The sequence below is a fragment of the Convolutriloba macropyga genome, chromosome 6 (genome assembly GCF_964194025.1).
Source record: "Convolutriloba macropyga chromosome 6, txConMacr16.3, whole genome shotgun sequence".
Lineage (NCBI taxonomy): Eukaryota > Metazoa > Xenacoelomorpha > Acoela > Convolutidae > Convolutriloba > Convolutriloba macropyga.
In genome coordinates this window covers 30,826,215-30,843,469 of record NC_134473.1, presented here as the reverse complement: position 1 = coordinate 30,843,469, position 17,255 = coordinate 30,826,215, and the positions used below count along the sequence as shown (strand labels likewise).

The 17,255-nt window shown below is 35.4% G+C and overlaps 1 protein-coding gene across 3 annotated transcripts in view; it reads left to right on the top strand.

The window, feature by feature from the left end:
• Positions 1–17,255, top strand: part of LOC142341619 (glutamate receptor 2-like) — a 128,101-nt gene that overhangs the window by 55,115 nt on the left and 55,731 nt on the right. For all 3 annotated transcript variants that reach the window (XM_075392707.1, XM_075392708.1, XM_075392709.1), the window contains 3 exons: positions 936–1,144; positions 4,039–4,191; positions 4,869–5,216. In XM_075392707.1, the coding sequence (XP_075248822.1) occupies positions 936–1,144; positions 4,039–4,191; positions 4,869–5,216 (710 nt within the window). The remainder of the gene's footprint in view (positions 1–935; positions 1,145–4,038; positions 4,192–4,868; positions 5,217–17,255) is intronic.

Sequence of the window (17,255 nt, the reverse complement as noted above, 5' to 3'; positions counted from 1 at the left end):
AAAGTTTTGACACTGTATCAGATTTTCGTTGTGCTAATCAGGCGCTTGCAAGTTTTTTCATCGGTATGTTATGCAACAGTTGTTATCGCAACAAAGGCTGATTAGAATAAATACGTCTAATTAAAGCAAATAAATCACAATAAATACGGTCAAACAATCATACATCATCAAAACTCAACTTCATAGAATTACTCGATCCAGTTTTGCACATCATTAACTTTTACTTCAAATTTTGATGTTAGAACAAGGAGTTTGAAACAGGATAGAATGCATCAACAAATCCAATCCCCACCCTAGCGATAAGAGTCAATTTAAAACTCGCGAGATTCTTGCAAGCTGATTCTTGCAAGATATCAATCTGGGCAAAAAAAATAAATCAGGGTACTAATGCAATAACTTTAGCCTTTGAAATTTAGTGCCAGGAAAAAAGTGAAGCAACCCCGGACCTAACGCCATATCAGTTTGAGTGCTGGGCAGGTTTAATTGCAAGATTTAACATCAGTGCTGACTCAGAACTACTTTCTTAAACTTTTCCTAATTGTACATGTCTTATCAAGACCTGGCAAATCTAAACCCAAATGATGTCCAATTCTTAAAAATGTGTCGTTGTACTTTCAAAATGTTGCGTGTGATTTTAAATTCTGATCATATTACTATTACGGATACACATAAATCTCTCTTCAAATCAAACAGATTATAAATTAAGTTTAAAAAACTAATAACTGAGTTCAAAAATTCTTGTCTGGCTTTACGCAATATAAGTGCTCAAAGTACTTTCGAACATATCCAGATTCTTGTTAATAGTTCTTTTATCATCATTTTGTACAATCAAGTTTTTATCATCACTGGGGTGTTCTGAATTTAAACAAATTCTACAGTTTGGAATTAAAGAAAAATCACTTCACTGAGAAAATTTAACTGTGAGTGTGAACTAGGACACGACCTGGCCGATTTCGAGATTGTGATCCGGAAAGTGGAAACGGACTCAATTGTGAGTCACGAGAGCACTTTAAAACAACTTCGTGATCTGGGAGAGACTCGGATCATGATTGATGCGACTGTTCGAGGCACCTTCAACTTCTTCAATGCTGCACACGGACTACAAATGCTGCTTCCCATCTATCAATATATTGTGCTAAACCCTGTGAGATATCTTTTCACTTTCCACGGGTATGCTCTAGCACAGGTAGCAAGCATACTCAGCAAATTAGACTACTGCTCAATCGACACATGATTTTATTAACAATTAAACCCTCTTCTCTGATTTACAAAATTTCGTTCAACAAAAACTTTTAACTCAAAACCTATAAAAGAGGAGCACTTGTTTTCTAGGTCTACTAATTTTAAAAATTGGTTATAAATTGGTGGAACGAATGCTGCATGCCACAGCACAGCGTTACATTAGTATCATGTTTATGTGTCCAAAAGCATAGCTCATCAACAACTGGTTTTTGGACAAACAGAAATGATCTCTTTCAGATTTTTTTCTGTCAAACAAAACAAGCAATCACCTCTGAAGTTTGTCTTTATCCGCCTCTTCTCGGTTTTGGTTAACTGCTCTGACAGTTAAAGCCATAACTGACATTGGTCTGCTTCCTTTTGCCTAAAATTCCTCTTAGTCAGTTGAATCTGTGATGTATGTTCTTCAGCGCTTTCAACTCGATTGCAATCACAAATGAATCTGCTATCAAAGTTACTGATTCAATGCAACCGTCGAATTATTGTTTGGTTTCGCAAGTTGAGTTTTTTTATTCCTAAACCATTGTTGCTGATATGCTGAAAATCTTGCGTATCACGTCATGCACATGGGGACAATGGTCAAGGGCGCTACACAAAGTTTTATTTTTCTCTTGCTAATTCTCTATTTTTTGTATCATAGAATCTTCCCAACTTGTTTTTATTGCCAATGAAACCCCTAAATACTTTTCTCGCGTGACAAATTGTTAACCATTTATTTTAAACCAATTTTCGAGCTCTCATAGAATGATTTGGTTGGCAATCAAAAGTTTCGTGCAGGGCTCTCAATTCTGAAGAAAACGTAAAATTTTATCTAGCGGTATCTAGACAACTCAATGAAATTACTTGGACAGTGGATCCCCCTGTCTGTAAACTTCTCCTGGTAACTGTTGTATAAAAATAGAGGCTTTTGACTTGTGATCTCTGTCAATTAAAAGTTCCGGATTTGATTGAGAGCAGTTTTTTGATCAAGTAACCACCGACCAAAACCATCTCAAAACGTTCTTTAAATAGTTTTTTAAATCTAACTGCTTTTTCATATTTAAGTCTTACTGTATGTCCAACGCCTATAGGTCCAAACACAAGACTTTTGTCTCCTGCATCAAATTGAAAAAAAATAAAAAGTTTGATCTGGCGCCACGAAGCAACATCATTGTCAAGAAAAAAGCCCAACTGCAAAACCGAATCTTTGGGTTTTGAGATTCAAAATTTTTTAGTGCATCAAACCAATGGTTTGAATCTGATCTCCACGGTCCTGAGCTATCAACATGCTCCTGAGACTAATTTCCCACTGGTAAAATTAGTTTTTATTGACGGTGAGCGATTAAATTCATTTTCCCTGATAGAAGGATGAAGGCATTTGGTGTTTTTCCTGAGAAAATTCATCTCCAAGAAAACTGTCAACCCTCCCTACAAGTTCCTCTCTCACCATTCTAGCAAAAGTTCGCTTTGTTTTTTTCTCGTTAAGTTTTTGATTGCCAAAATTTTAAAAGAGGGTTGGATGCATCGTTTCTATGATTGAATTAACGAGGTAAAATTTTATGCTGACGATTTGTACAATCTATTTTCAAACATTACACAGTATTAGTGAATTAATTTTGTGCAAAATGGATGCTGAGATTGTAATTAACCGTTGTTTTGGACTACTTGAATTCAAATACGTCGCCACTTCTCCGGTCATCATTTCAATATTACCCCTATTTTTTGAATAAAAAGATATCAAATTTCCTCTTATGCGTGCAATTTGATCCCCAATTCTCTTCCCGGAAAATTACATTGAATCTGTTTTTGAGAGCACATCTTTCGTAAAAGAATCCTTTTTGCTGTCAAGAGAGCAATCGTCCTCTTGACGTGGAGAAACAAAATTCATTATCGGCTAATTGGTGAGACTTCCCCGAACAAAATGCGCTCAAATTCTTCTGGCTGCTGAAAACAAGGCAATTGAATTTTTTTGCCGAAATCAACGAAGAACCTTTTGACATTGTCGAGATGCCAAAAACTTCTTCGTTGACTGCAGTAAAAAAAATCCCCCAGTTGAACGTAAAGTCTTAATTAATTCTTCCAGCTTTAATTATTATATTTTCATCATATTATCTTGAAAATATCAGACTTCAAATTAAGGTTAATTTTATCATTTTATCACGTAAGCTGTTGATTTTTTCAAACTTTTTTGGTATCACATCTCGAAAAGCTGTTTCTTTTTCTTTGGCTGCCCAGGTCCAGTTCCTTGTCTTGGTTTTTATTCTTTTGATTATCAATATCTGCATTGACTCTGCTGCTTTGATATTCTAGCTTTAATTGGTCTATAGATAGTTACTGTGAATGAATATAATGAAAAAACGAATTGGCATTGGGTGTAATGGCATTGGCTATAATAGCATTGGGTGAATTGTCTTGAACCCAATAAATTGATTCAACAATGTTGAGAGTTATGTTGCAACACAACCTGCACCACGAAAATATTGGACGCTCCTCAAAACCAAATTACGGCCACTTTTACAAAAATAATTCTTTTCTGAGCACTCTTTTAACTGAAGTTTGTTTACAGAATTTTTCTTCGATGAATTAAGAAATAAACAAAGTATAGCAGGATTATTTTAAAAAGTTATTTGTAATATGACATAAAAAAGTACACTAAACCGAACCTTATTGTTTTTTTTTTCAAAAATTTACTGCCGGTTTGTTTGATTAATAGATTGTCGGAATGCAATTAAGTGTAATCGCGCGAGTATTATACTTCAGATATTTCAGATTTAGAAAGTTTATTATTGAATGAGCATTATTATTCTTTATATGTTTAAGGCTGCTCGTGACTACCAAGCTCTGAAACATTTCACCAAAGGAGGCATGAACATCACAGCCCTAAGCATCCAACAACTCAACAGCCAAGAGAAGTCTCGATTTGTACAGAAGTTAAACAACGCATCTCACCCTGTCAACGGAACCTATGCTGAGGTCAGCTGTTATAATTATCGTTTCTGATCACTATCAATTAAAAAGTTGGTTTCCTTTTTGCAATAGTGAACTAATATTTTGCTTTGATAAATAAAAGTGGGCAAATTTAGGTGTCTGATTTTGCATAACAATCTAAACGGAGCTAACCAATCATAAAAGATTTAATAACAGAGGTAAAATTCAGCATGAAAAATTGTGAGCACAAATTTTGTACTTTTATGGGCTGATCTGATTTTTCATGAGACTCGACCTCAATTATGGCAGTAATTATGGCTCTCTCGTCATAGCCTGGTATAAGAAACATATTAGTACCATCGAAAGGGTCAGTATTATTTTCCGAACATGGAGACAAGAGGAAACTAGTGATTATTGATGTGATAAATTAGGTTGTAGTTCTCAAAAATTATATGCTCTCTAAGTTCACAAAAAGAAAAAATGGTTACAAATTTTATGTTGTTGTATAGCACGTTACTGCGTAAAAAATATAAGCCCACTAAGCTGGGGGGGGGGGGGCAAACAGAATAGATCCGAAAAATGATTTTTTTCCATCCACAATCGGATACCACCAATCCCGAAACCAAAAAGGCTAGTAATTTTGAATTCTAGATGTTACGAACAAACTGTTATAGATCGACATAGGCATGAAAACAATAATAATAATAACTGCTAATTTTTAGCTGCCCATGTTACTGGCCTACGACGCCGTCGCTGTAATTCGAAAAGCGTGGCAGTTTGTGGTAGAAGACAGACGAAACAGAAGCAAAGGTTACTACAATAGCGACTGCCCGAGCGTGCCCTCAAAGGGACCCCTGTGCAAACTTACCGAAGTTAACATGAAACAAGACTGTATGCAACCAAACGAACGTAAGCCAGAAGTACAACAGCTAATGGATTTGTTTATGCGTGCTCTACGGAGTGTGAGGATTCCTGGGGTCACTGGGAATATCCAGTTTGATGAGAGGGGATACCGGACTAACCTGTCGCTGGAACTGCATGAGATCTCGTTCATGTCGGAGGACAAACAGGTAGGGCAATAAACAGAAAACTGATGATCAACCTTTCCCTTGATATTCTCCGCGCTGAACAAAAAAAAACATTTTGCGATGAAACATCGCTTTTTTGATTTTGAGAAACTATAGATCCAATGTCCCTGTTGTTTACACTCACCGTCACCATTGTGCACGGTTACTGACTCTAATTTCCAAGATATTTAACCGGTTGCAAAAGAGAGCGAAATCAAAGAAGGCTAATTGGTCATAAATTGGAAAAAAGGCCATAGCAATACTAATTACAGAATAAAAAGACAGTTAGCAGTTTCACAACTACACATCGCACGGCTCAAAAGTTGCGCACAATGGTTACACTCATCCGCAAATACGAGTGACAAAATGCAGTTTTCACTCGGTTGTTTACGGCATCGAGATCTTATCCGTTTGTGCCCCCCAGCTTAGTTGGTGCATATTATTTGCAGCAACCCCCCTCGCCCCCCCCCCCCGACGCACGTGTAAAATTTTTACAGAATAATTTTACTATGTAGTGGCACGCGCTCTGTAACTGAGTGATGCATAATGTACTGAGGTGGGGCACAAACAGAAAATATCCCCGCATCGTATTCTTTCCTCACCATTACACTAAAGACAAAGTATAAACAATTAAATGCTGTGTACATAAGGCCGGGTCTAGGAAACAAACCCCCACGAAAAAACCCACATAATTTTAGATAGGAAATAAACCCCCACGGATCTAAACCCCCACAAAAATAAACCCCCATTTTTTTAGAATTTCGGTTGTGACAATTTGTTCGTTTATGGTAGTTTCATATCAAGGCCCACGTGCCGCTAAGGCATGAGGAGCCCGTTAAAAATCAAGTGGGTCTTTCTATACGTAGGGTTTACTTCCTAGCTAAAATTAATTGGGTTTTTCCTGTCGGGCTTTTTCCCGAGCTGCAAAAGGCCATATTAAATCTAAAAACATAAATGTTCTAGTTGCGAATCAATTACACCTTTTTTACAGCTTTAAGTTTTAGCCTGCCATTCTAAGTCACTTTTTATAACTGCGCTTTTTTTAAACATACTTTCGTCACAAGCAAGGTAGTTACTTTATTTGCTGAATTCGCACCGGGAATTCCAATAATTTGTGTTAGCTTTTGTTGATTGATTTTGCAGAGCGAAATCGAGTATTGTTTTTCAGATGTAGTGCAATTTAACTCCGGCGTAATACAAAAATTAGTTTGATTTTGTGGAGTGAAATCGAGTAGTAACAGAATATTTGTAAACTGCATAGCAATTTGCAATTAATTTTTTGTCTGATTTTTAGCCAAAGTTCAGCTAAGATTGGTATTTATCAGACAAAAAAGAAGAAATGAAAAAAAAACATTTCAGATTAAGTATGAACAAGATTGTAAACCAATATACAAATTGATGAACAAAAATTAATTTTCGCCTCAGACAGTGATTCGGTTTAAAGGATAACAATTTTGGTCAACAAACTTAACTACACAAATGAACGAATTTAACACGGAAAATGAAAGGCAAATGATGAACTAGATGAATTGCTTTATCTGGGCATAACACCTACAAATATATTTTTCAAGCGATCCATTCGATGAGATATTTAGCATTTATACGATCGCGTAGCACACAGGCCTGCGGAGTAAGGGAAGTTGGAGGAAGTATAGGAATTTCGAACATCATTTTACTCCCGAAAAAGATAATTTAAAAACGCCTCAATTTATTGACTCAGTTATTCAATTAATTTACTAGTTGATTTTTTTCAACTCTCTTCGGAAGATGTATTTTAAATCAAATTGAATATTGAATAAGGAGTAAAAAGCCATTCCGGCATAGATTCCCAACTGTTAAATAAATATGAAGGATTGAAAAACAAATTTTGGATTTTGATAATTGATGAAAATATTTTTTTTCTTAAAAACTGGAATGTCATATCAATTTAAGCTATAAACAACTTGGATCAAATAACTATCGCACTTGTGTCTCAAAACCTTTTGCGCTGAACCAGCAATTTTCAATCTTAGCTGAACGTATTATTTTGCATGCAGTAAATTTCACTCAAAAATCGAATCTGGCAAGTGTAATTTATGACATGACCATAGTGATCACCAAGGTAAAAAGGAGATTCTATAATGATTCACCATCGTAAAAAGGAGGTTCTATAATGATTCAACGCTGATTTGCTCTGGCAACAGCTTACGGGCAAGTGCAAGCCGGAGAAATTAAATCTTGCAAGTGAATCTCTTTCTAGTTCTTTTATCTTAATCAATCTTCAATTTTGGTCAACAAATGTAACTACACAAATGAATAAATTCAACAGGTAAACTGAAGATCAAATGGTGAGCTAGACAAATGTCTTTAACGGGGTTTGACATTTCCCCCTTTTTGACAAAGAGAAAATTGCAGCATTCTTTTAATAAATAAATCAGAAAAAAAAGTTATGCACTGGTTATCATATCTAATAGTTTAATAAGAAATAAAATATAAAGGTTTTAGTTTTTTGAGTTCATTAAGGACTATCTGAATGGGATACTTTTTCGGCATCTCTGACGCTCATTTCTACCTTCTCATAGTTAGAAGAAACATAATGGGAACCTGGGTAGGCTTGTGTGGGAGAACAGGTGCCGATGATTACATTTGGATCCGGAGTGGATGGAATTTGTGGCACAAAATCCATCCACTGTATGTTCTTGACGACACCTTTGTTGGCCTTTTGTTGCTGTTTGATGGCGTGTTTCCGTTTTCGTCTGGAAGTAACTTTAGAAGAGGTAGAAGGAGTGACTATTAGAGGGTACATTTGTGTAGATTCATTGGACTGATCAGATTCTGTGATTGTTGGGGATGTTCTTTTTAGTTTGCTGGTCTGTATTTAGTAAATGATTGTCTTTTTTTCGGGTTGGTTGGTGATTGGGGTAGTGTTTGCGGCGCATTTTTAAAAGCTAAATCTTTTGTTGAATTTTGCGGTGCAAAATTTTGTTTGGCCAGCATTGTGGGCATTAACACTTTGAATGCTTTAAGGACGTTCCAATGAATTCTTGATACACGGCTGGCATTGTCTTAGGGCTTCTTGTTTGATATTCTTCCCTCCCTCATGTTTTTGTGCATCTTTGGCATATCTGTCAATTTTTTTCGGCTTTCTTGCTGGTGAAAATTGGGGACGTCTCTTTGCAAATCTTGTGGGTGAAGTATTGCGCTCATCCTTCGTTCCAAACTTATCGATGTAAGAATTTAAGATCGCAACTTCTTTTTTTCTGGTTCCTTAATTATGGATATGTGTTCTTTCATCTTTTTTACTGTGGAGCCAGGAGCCGTCTTCTTGGATTTCTTGTTCCTGGTTTTTTTCGGCAGTTTCAACGCAAGAGATTCCTCAGTCCTCGAAAGTGCCCAGCCAATGAGAGGGTTCTTTATCACTTGTGATTTGCCTTGCAAATTCTCATCTTTTCTCTTATTGGTTTCTTGCGTTTCCCGGATTCTGTTCTGTTCCACTTCCACGTCACTTCGTTCTGCGTCCTCCAATTTTTCTTCAGGATTGAGCTGGTACCATGTGACTGATTCAAGATCTAAATGTTTGTCCCAAAATGGTTTTCTCGGATCAGGTTTAATAGTTATATTTATTTTGTTAGTAATAAAGGTGTATTGGTTTTTCTCTCAAAATGAGCTTGAAACGGAGATATATTCATGGTCTTTTGACAACATCTTCTTAATTGATACAAAATTGAGCTAATGGATGCCTTCAAGTTGAGTTTCCTTTGTGCGTCTTCTTTAATACAAGCTAAATGGCGTTTGTTTTTTTTTTGTTTTAAACGCTCTACCAGTCCAATTGCTCTGGAATTGTGTATTGGCACCTGTTTGGATTGTGTTTTGGCAAACTTTTTTATTTGCTGACCGATTTGACATCTCGCTTGGTTGAATAAAATTAAGCTTGGAATGCCGTGCGATAGTAAATTGTTTTGAAAAAATTGGTGTATGGTATTTTCATTGGCATCATGCAATACTTCTACCGTAGTGTATTTAGAGAAGCGATCAATACATGCAAGAAAGTATACATCCTGAGTCTTTTTGTTGTATTTTGGTCCATCAAAAACTATTCGAAATTCTTCAAGGGTCCTTTAGATAAATTTGACGCTGCCCATTTTGATTAAAGCTTTATAGATTATAGATTTGATCCCTCTTGACAAACAGAAAATTGCAGAATTCTTTTTAAGAATTATATCAGAAAAAAAATTTGGCACTGGTTATCATATCTTGTAATTTATTAAAATAGTAGAATATAAAGGTTTTAGTTCTTCGAGTTCAATAATGACTATCTGAATCAGATAGATTTTGGGCATCTTCGACGCTCATATCTACCTGCTCATATTAAGGAGAAACATAGTAGAAAAGTGGGAAGCCTTGTGTGGGGAATCAAGCGCCGATGTTTGCTTTCGCATCCAGAGTGGATTGATTTTGCGCGGAAGTTGCCTGTGTTTTCTTGAGGATAGTTTTGCTGGCTTTTTGTTTGTATGCAAGAAAAATATACTTCTTTAGTCTTTTTGTTGTATTTGGTCCTCCAAAACTTATTTGAATTTCTTCAGTAGGTACTTTTACTGCATTTTGCAGTTTTGCTGATTATATCACTGTGAATTTTCAGCCACCAAACATGCACCGCCACGTTTTTTATGCCCCCGCTCCAAGGATGTGTGGTGTGAATTGCCTCAACGTAAACTTCCTTGATCGAGTTCAGAATGGCTATTAGATCGTCCACGCCAAAACATTCCAAATTTACACGTAGTTACCTCCGGATACTGTGAGTGTACGGGGATATCTGTTTGCATCGCTCATTTTGGGTTAGGATTCAATCCCTAATCTCTTTCAGTTTTTGATCTTTGGATGTGAGGTTTGGCAGGAGGGTTTTTCTAAATATTTTGGACAACCCAAAATTAAACGCGTCATCATGCAAGTCCGCGGTTGAGAGTGTGGCATTTGCGCTGCTGGTGTCTGTGTCTGGGGCTGGTTGAGAATTGCGGATCGAAGGGCCTGCTCCGTCTGAGAAGTTTATTTTGCTGGGTGTTTTGGCTTTAGCCGTGTTTAGAATTTCGTTATCCGTATTTGACTTTGCTAAGACAAAAATGAAGCGGTGGGCTATTACTGTTATTTTTGGAGTAATATTATTCAATTGATTTCAAAAAGCAATTCGGCAAAAATCGATTTGATTTTTAGTGGCTACTGATTGTTTTGAGAATGAATGGAATTTAAGTTTTTGGCAAAGTTATGAGACTTAATTGGGCTATTATTGTCTGCTGCTTCGTTTCGCACCGCTTCGTACTGCTTCGATTTGTTGAGCGTTAATTCAGTCATTTTTGACTTATTTAAATACGCCTCATTTTTATGCTGATTTAGCAGTGCGAAATCCGTTTAAATCTTTGCGTTAAATAGAAAGCGTTTTTCGCCAACTTTTTTATCATCTACTTTAGATGGAATGAACTGTTCATCATAAGTTGAAATTTTAGCAGCGTCTTGTTGCGGTTCACTAAAAATGTAGTCTACCAACTCCATTTTTGAGCTCGGTAGATAATCTATTATGAAAATAAACGGTAACATTCTATCAAAACAGCGTGTTAACCTGCTATTATAAGACATATTTGCTTCGTGTTTACACAGAATTGATAATAGCGCTCTATGGTCTATGATATTTTGAAATGGTCTGTCATAAAGCAAGTATTTAAAATGTTCGATTTCGCATACGACTTCTAACAGTTCCAGATTGTTAATGCTCTATCGGGCTTCTAAATTTTTGAGAAATCGCAACGCGAATGTTATAGTTTGCCAACTTTAATATGTTTGCTGTTTTAATGCTGCTTCTAGACCTCGGCGTGATGCATCACTTCTAATACAATTTGCAAGATGCAGATTGAAATGTCTATTTTCGGTGGCGTTCGCAATTCTATTTCAATTTTTTTAAAAATTTTTTGCTTGAATTTCGGTCCGGCTAAGTTTGGCCTTTTTCTGTAAAAGAGGTTTAAATGGATGACATAATTGTGATAGATTCGGTATAAATTAATCAAGGTGGTAGATTCAAAAAAAGAACGTAATTTTCACAGGTTTCCTGGTTATTTAAATGCTTGAATTGCTTCTACTTTGTTTTAGAGAGCTGTCAATACTGATGACGTGATTTTGTAGCCTAACCGTTCAGTTTTTTGTTTCGCAAACTGATTTTTTCCCAATTTAATTTGCAGATTTCCTTTGTCAACTTTTTGAAGAAATTTTTTGACTAGAATCGTATGGTCGTCAAATGTTCCTTTATTGACTAAAGAGTATCGTCGAGAAAGCAGAATCTTTTATCTAGTCTTAATAGTGTGTAATCAAGTGCTTTGTGAAATTCTACGGGCAAATGAGTTTCGTTGAACCCCGTTTTAAAGCTGTAAGTGCCTCTCATGTCTTGGCTTAAAATATTGAAGTTGAAATAGCTGGCCGAATCTGTGCGTAAATTGAGTTGTCTGTAAGCGCATTGCAGATCTATTGTTGTGAAATTAGTCATGTATTTTGAGCGCTAGACTCAGTGTTTGGAAATTGTTTGTAATAGTGAGTCAAAATTAGAACTTTGAAATTTATTTTTGTGGGTTGAATTTTTCAAAATTTTTAAAACCGAGAGCTAGTTTTTTTTAATGATCTTTTTTAAGTATGATGACAATCGGAGAGACGAAAATTTGGACCGAAAAGCTTAAAAGTTTTTCTAAACAGCCCTCTTTTAACAGCTCTTTGTGTTCTAATTTGACTTTTAGTTGTAGATAAATTGAAACGTTTCATCCTTTTTGATGGTGTGTTTTGTAGTTTTTGTGGAATTTTGATTTCCCAACATGATTTTCCGATTTTCCAAAGCGGCTTGTTGGTCCCGAAATCCTTCGGTATTAATTTTTCAATTGAACATTAATTAGTGACTCAATTGACTTTATTCTCGGTTGGTTGCGTGATGCAAATTCCAAATTTACCAACAAAAGTCTCCACCAAGGGTCGCGCGGTGACCATCTGCTACTACCCCAAATTCAGCCTTTTCGGTATTCCAATTTTTTTTCTCGGAACGGAATTTTTATGCATCCTAGCGTGTCGACTCTTGCGTTTGAAAATTTGCGTAGTTCGCCGATCCTTTTCTCAGTCCATTTTGCCGTTATACAATCGTACATGATTTGTTTTTCGAATGTCAAATTTGAAATTGACCAAGCGCTGCCCAAAACTAATAGTAGTGAACATTCAGTGTTGCCGATGTTCAAATTTAAATCCATAAGTGTTATTTTTTTCAGGGGTTTCTCTGAAATCATTGCAACCTAATTATCTTCAGAAGAATTGTGATTCGATGTGGACATTTCATCGCAAATTTCGATGTTATTTACTGTTTTGTTAGTCTCATTTTTTGTCTCAACAATAATTTTTTGTCTATTGTTTGTGTTGTTATGAAAATCATCAGCATGTTTTTGATATACCTTTGCAAAATGATTCTCTATCCCACAGTGATTTCATTTCCTACCAATTGCAGGGCATTTCTGTCTCTGTGTAGACTTCCATGTTTGGCCACAATTGCGGAACTTATTGTTATTTCTGTCGTTGTTGAAGATATTGCCTCCGCGATTGTTGGTAATTTGGCCTCGTAGAATTTGGTTGGGAAACAGCGAAATTGCTGTTGTTGTTGAACTGTATCCAGCGCTCTGCAAATCGTTTGCTGAAATTCACTGTTGTTTGATGTGCCCCATCTCCATGTTGAATGCAATACTCAGAGTTCTATCGGTTACCACCGTTTTTCTGAGTAATTCTCGTGGTATGTTGGTGTCAGACGTATTAGTTATGAAAACGTCCCGAAATAATTTGTTTTCGCAATGGGGCTCTAAATTGCAGTTCTCTCCGCCATTTTTTTAGAATAGTATAGAATTGTTTTATAGTCCCTCCTTTTTTGTTTACTTGAGGACAAAATATACCTATGGAAGTTGATATTTCCAGGGTGAATGAAGGCGTGTTCTAGCATTTCCCAGAGTGGTTCAGTTGAGATATCATAGATAGTCGAGAAATTTTGGGTGTCAGCTTACGTCTCTCTTCTATCCATATACTTAAGTATAAGATTGAGAAAATTTTTTGGTCCCATATCATCCCTGGTCGTTGAACGCCAGCCTCGATTCCAGCCTCGATCACTTTTCCTGCCTCAATCACTTTCTGAATTTTCGTCTACCACTGGGAACGCAAATGGCAACTGCGTATTTGGCGGTCTCGTTTGGATTGTTCTGTAGGTGCCGGTATTGTTTCTGGGCTTTTCGCCCAGTAGTGTGTCTGTTGCGATCTTTTCTCGAGCGAGAATGGCAACCTTAAGTTAATTCTCAATTTTTCCATCTGATTGGGGGCCCTGAAACTGGTCTTTCCAAAAAAAAGTTTAATTGAGGGAGCCGTTTTTTCGTGATGACTCTCTCTGTGCTGAATGCGCCATGTCGTCACCAGCAATTCAGTTATTTTACTTGCTAAAATTCCACAGCGAATCCCAATTTTGTGTGTTAGCTTCGCTTAATTGATTTCACCGGGCGAAATTGCGTATTATGTGGCAGCAAAAATTGTTTCCGGTTTAGTACAGATTTTAGTTTGATTTTGGGGAGCGAAATCGAGTATTTACTGATTGTTTGTAAATTGCTTAGCAAATTGTAATTAACTATCTGTCTGATTTTTAGTTAAAATATGCCTTGCGAAATTGGAAAAGACATAGATCAACTGAAGTTTGAATTCAAGGTTAAAGAAGTTAAATTGGTTTTGATCACAGAAGAAAGAAGGAATGAACTAAAAACCTTTCAGATTAAGTATGAACAAAAATGTAAACAATTTTACAAATTGATGAAAATTAAAAGTGATTTCCGCCCCAGACAATGATTCGACTGAAAAGATACTACATATGGTCAACAAATGTAACTACACAAATGTACGAGTGTAACTCGTAAAATGATGGGCAAATGATGGACTAGATGAATGGCTTTAAAAAGGTCTCATTTTTTTACTTCGGTTTTTCACGACCTTTCACTGGTTGATTTTTTCCAACTCTCTTCGGAAGATGTGAATTAAATAAAATTGAGCTTTGAATCAGGAGTAAAAAGCCATTCCGCCGTAGAATCCCAGCTGGTAAATTAAAATGGAGGATTGAAAAATAAGTTGTGGATGTAGATAATTGACGAAGATAATTTTTTTTCATAAAAACTGGAAAGTCATATCAATTTAAGCTATAAACAACTTGGATCATCTAGCTACCGGACTTGATTCTGAGAGCATTTTAGCGCTGAACCAGCACATTTCAATCTAAGCTGAACGTATTATTTTTCATGCAGTAAAGTTCACTCAAAAATCAAATCTGGGAAGTGTAATTTGTGGCATGACCATAGTGCTGACCATCGTAAAAAAGAGATAGTTTCTATAATGATTCAGCGCTGATTTGCTCTGCCACTAGCTTCCGGGCAAGTGCATGCCGGAGAAATTAAAACTTGCAAGTGAATCTCTTTTTGGTTCTTTTACCTTCGTCAAAAATGCTAAGAGAGAGACAGTAGATAACACAGTTCACTAAATTACGTTTCTTTCATCAAAACCTCCTCTCAACAAATGAGAGGAGTTGTTCCTCGTCACGAAGTACAAATGTTTTCTAAGGTAAAAAAGTGATCATTTCAAAATTAACAATGAGGTTGTTCCCTGAAGAAGAAATGATTAATGGTTTAACTAATTCATTTTATTGAACATCTCAAAGCAAAAACCCAAAATGAATGAAGTGAATCCATCAAATTTGGAGTACTAATCGTGCCATTTCTTGGTTTTGTTAGTCAAAACTTGGTGTTCGATGTTCATTGAAACATATACGAAAAGACAAATAATAAACTGCAAATGGAATTGAAGTGAAACCTTCTAAGCAAATGCTCTGTGCTCTGTCTTCGTATCTCCAAATTTCCAGAGAAAATTAGAAATTTATAAATAAATGCTTCAAAAACAGAATTTTTTATGAAATTTGAATCAATTGAAAAAAATCAAGCTGCAGAAAGACGACTATGCATTTTTCGCAGCTGTTAATGAGGTCACACAAGAAGCTGCATTTTTGTCATCACAATTTCTGGAAAAAGTCTAACAATCGAAAACAAATCTCATTGAAGCAAAATTGATCCTTGTAAGAAATCTAAACGATGACAAAAATGCATATGCCAATGAAGCTGGATGCATTATTTAACAAAAATATACTCAGTCTTCGTTGTTATTCAATAAAATCGAAATGACATTAACGTATTGTCTGTCAGCCTGCATTATATTCGTATGAATAACAATGACAAATTCACTACTCGTTGAAGTGCAGTTGTGCAGCCTAATGAATTAAATTAAGTTTAAAAATACAAACTACCTTTTTTAAATACTGTCAACATCACAGACTTTGATACAGTTTTTTTGCTACATTTAGGCTGTTATATCGTATTTTTTAGAGAAAACATCAGCGTCTCAAAGGAATAAAAAACCTCAAGAAAACCATGCAAAGTAGTTGAGAAAACTGAATAAACGAAGAAAAAAGGAAATTTTTTCAAGGAAATATTTTTATCGGCTGGATTTTGACTCTATAATTTATAATTCCGGCACAAAAAGGGTGCAAACAATTTAATCAGGAAAAAAGTGCTGTAAAACTTGCAATATAATCAATTAAAACGAAAATAGTTTTTGAAAAGATTTCAAATAAAGCCAATAAATATATCACAGAAACTAGCTCAACCTTTACATTTAACTTTTTTTGTTGCTCGTACCGATGTCGGAAGTTACTGTTAAAACAAAGAAGAAGCTTTAATTTTGGTAAATTAATGGTGAACCCTTTAACAGAACTAATTTGGTTTGAAAATTTTTCCAAATATGCTTTGCAAAATTTATTGCATTAAAGTCTGGTGCTACGGAAGAAAAAGTAACGCCTATTTTTTTCCATAGAATAAATCGTCAGAACTCCCCAAGTTGCAATAATTCGGCAGAACTTTATTAAAAAAAAGAGCTCCTAATATTTCAATTAGAATAGAAATTAGAAATTTATAAATAAATGCTTCAAAAACAGAATTTTTTATGAAATTTGAATCAATTGAAAAAAATCAAGCTGCAGAAAGACGACTATGCATTTTTCGCAGCTGTTAATGAGGTCACACAAGAAGCTGCATTTTTGTCATCACAATTTCTGGAAAAATTCTAACAATCGAAAACAAATCTCATTGAAGCAAAATTGATCCTTGTAAGAAATCTAAACGATGACAAAAATGCATATGCCAATGAAGCTGGATGCATTATTTAACAAAAATATACTCAGTCTTCGTTGTTATTCAATAAAATCGAAATGACATTAACGTATTGTCTGTCAGCCTGCATTATATTCGTATGAATAACAATGACTAATTCACTACTCGTTGAAGTGCAGTTGTGCAGCCTAATGAATTAAATTAAGTTTAAAAATACAAACTACCTTTTTTAAATACTGTCAACATCACAGACTTTGATACAGTTTTCTTGCTACATTTAGGCTGTTATATCGTATTTTTTAGAGAAAACATCAGCGTCTCAAAGGAATAAAAAACCTCAAGAAAACCATGCAAAGTAGTTGAGAAAACTGAATAAACGAAGAAAAAAGGAATTTTTTTCAAGGAATTATTTTTATCGGCTGGATTTTGACTCTATAATTTATAATTCCGGCACAAAATGGGTGCAAACAATTTAATCAGGAAAAAAGTGCTGTAAAACTTGCAATATAATCAATTAAAACGAAAATACTTTTTGAAAAGATTTCAAATAAAGCCAATAAATATATCACAGAAACTAGCTCAACCTTTACATTTAACTTTTTTTGTTGCTCGTACCGATGTCGGAAGTTACTGTTAAAACAAAGAAGAAGCTTTAATTTTGGTAAATTAATGGTGAACCCTTTAACAGAACTAATTTGGTTTGAAAATTTTTCCAAATATGCTTTGCAAAATTTATTGCATTAAAGTCTGGTGCTACGGAAGAAAAAGTAACGCTTATTGTTCTCCATGGAATAAATCGTCAGAACTCCTCAAGTTG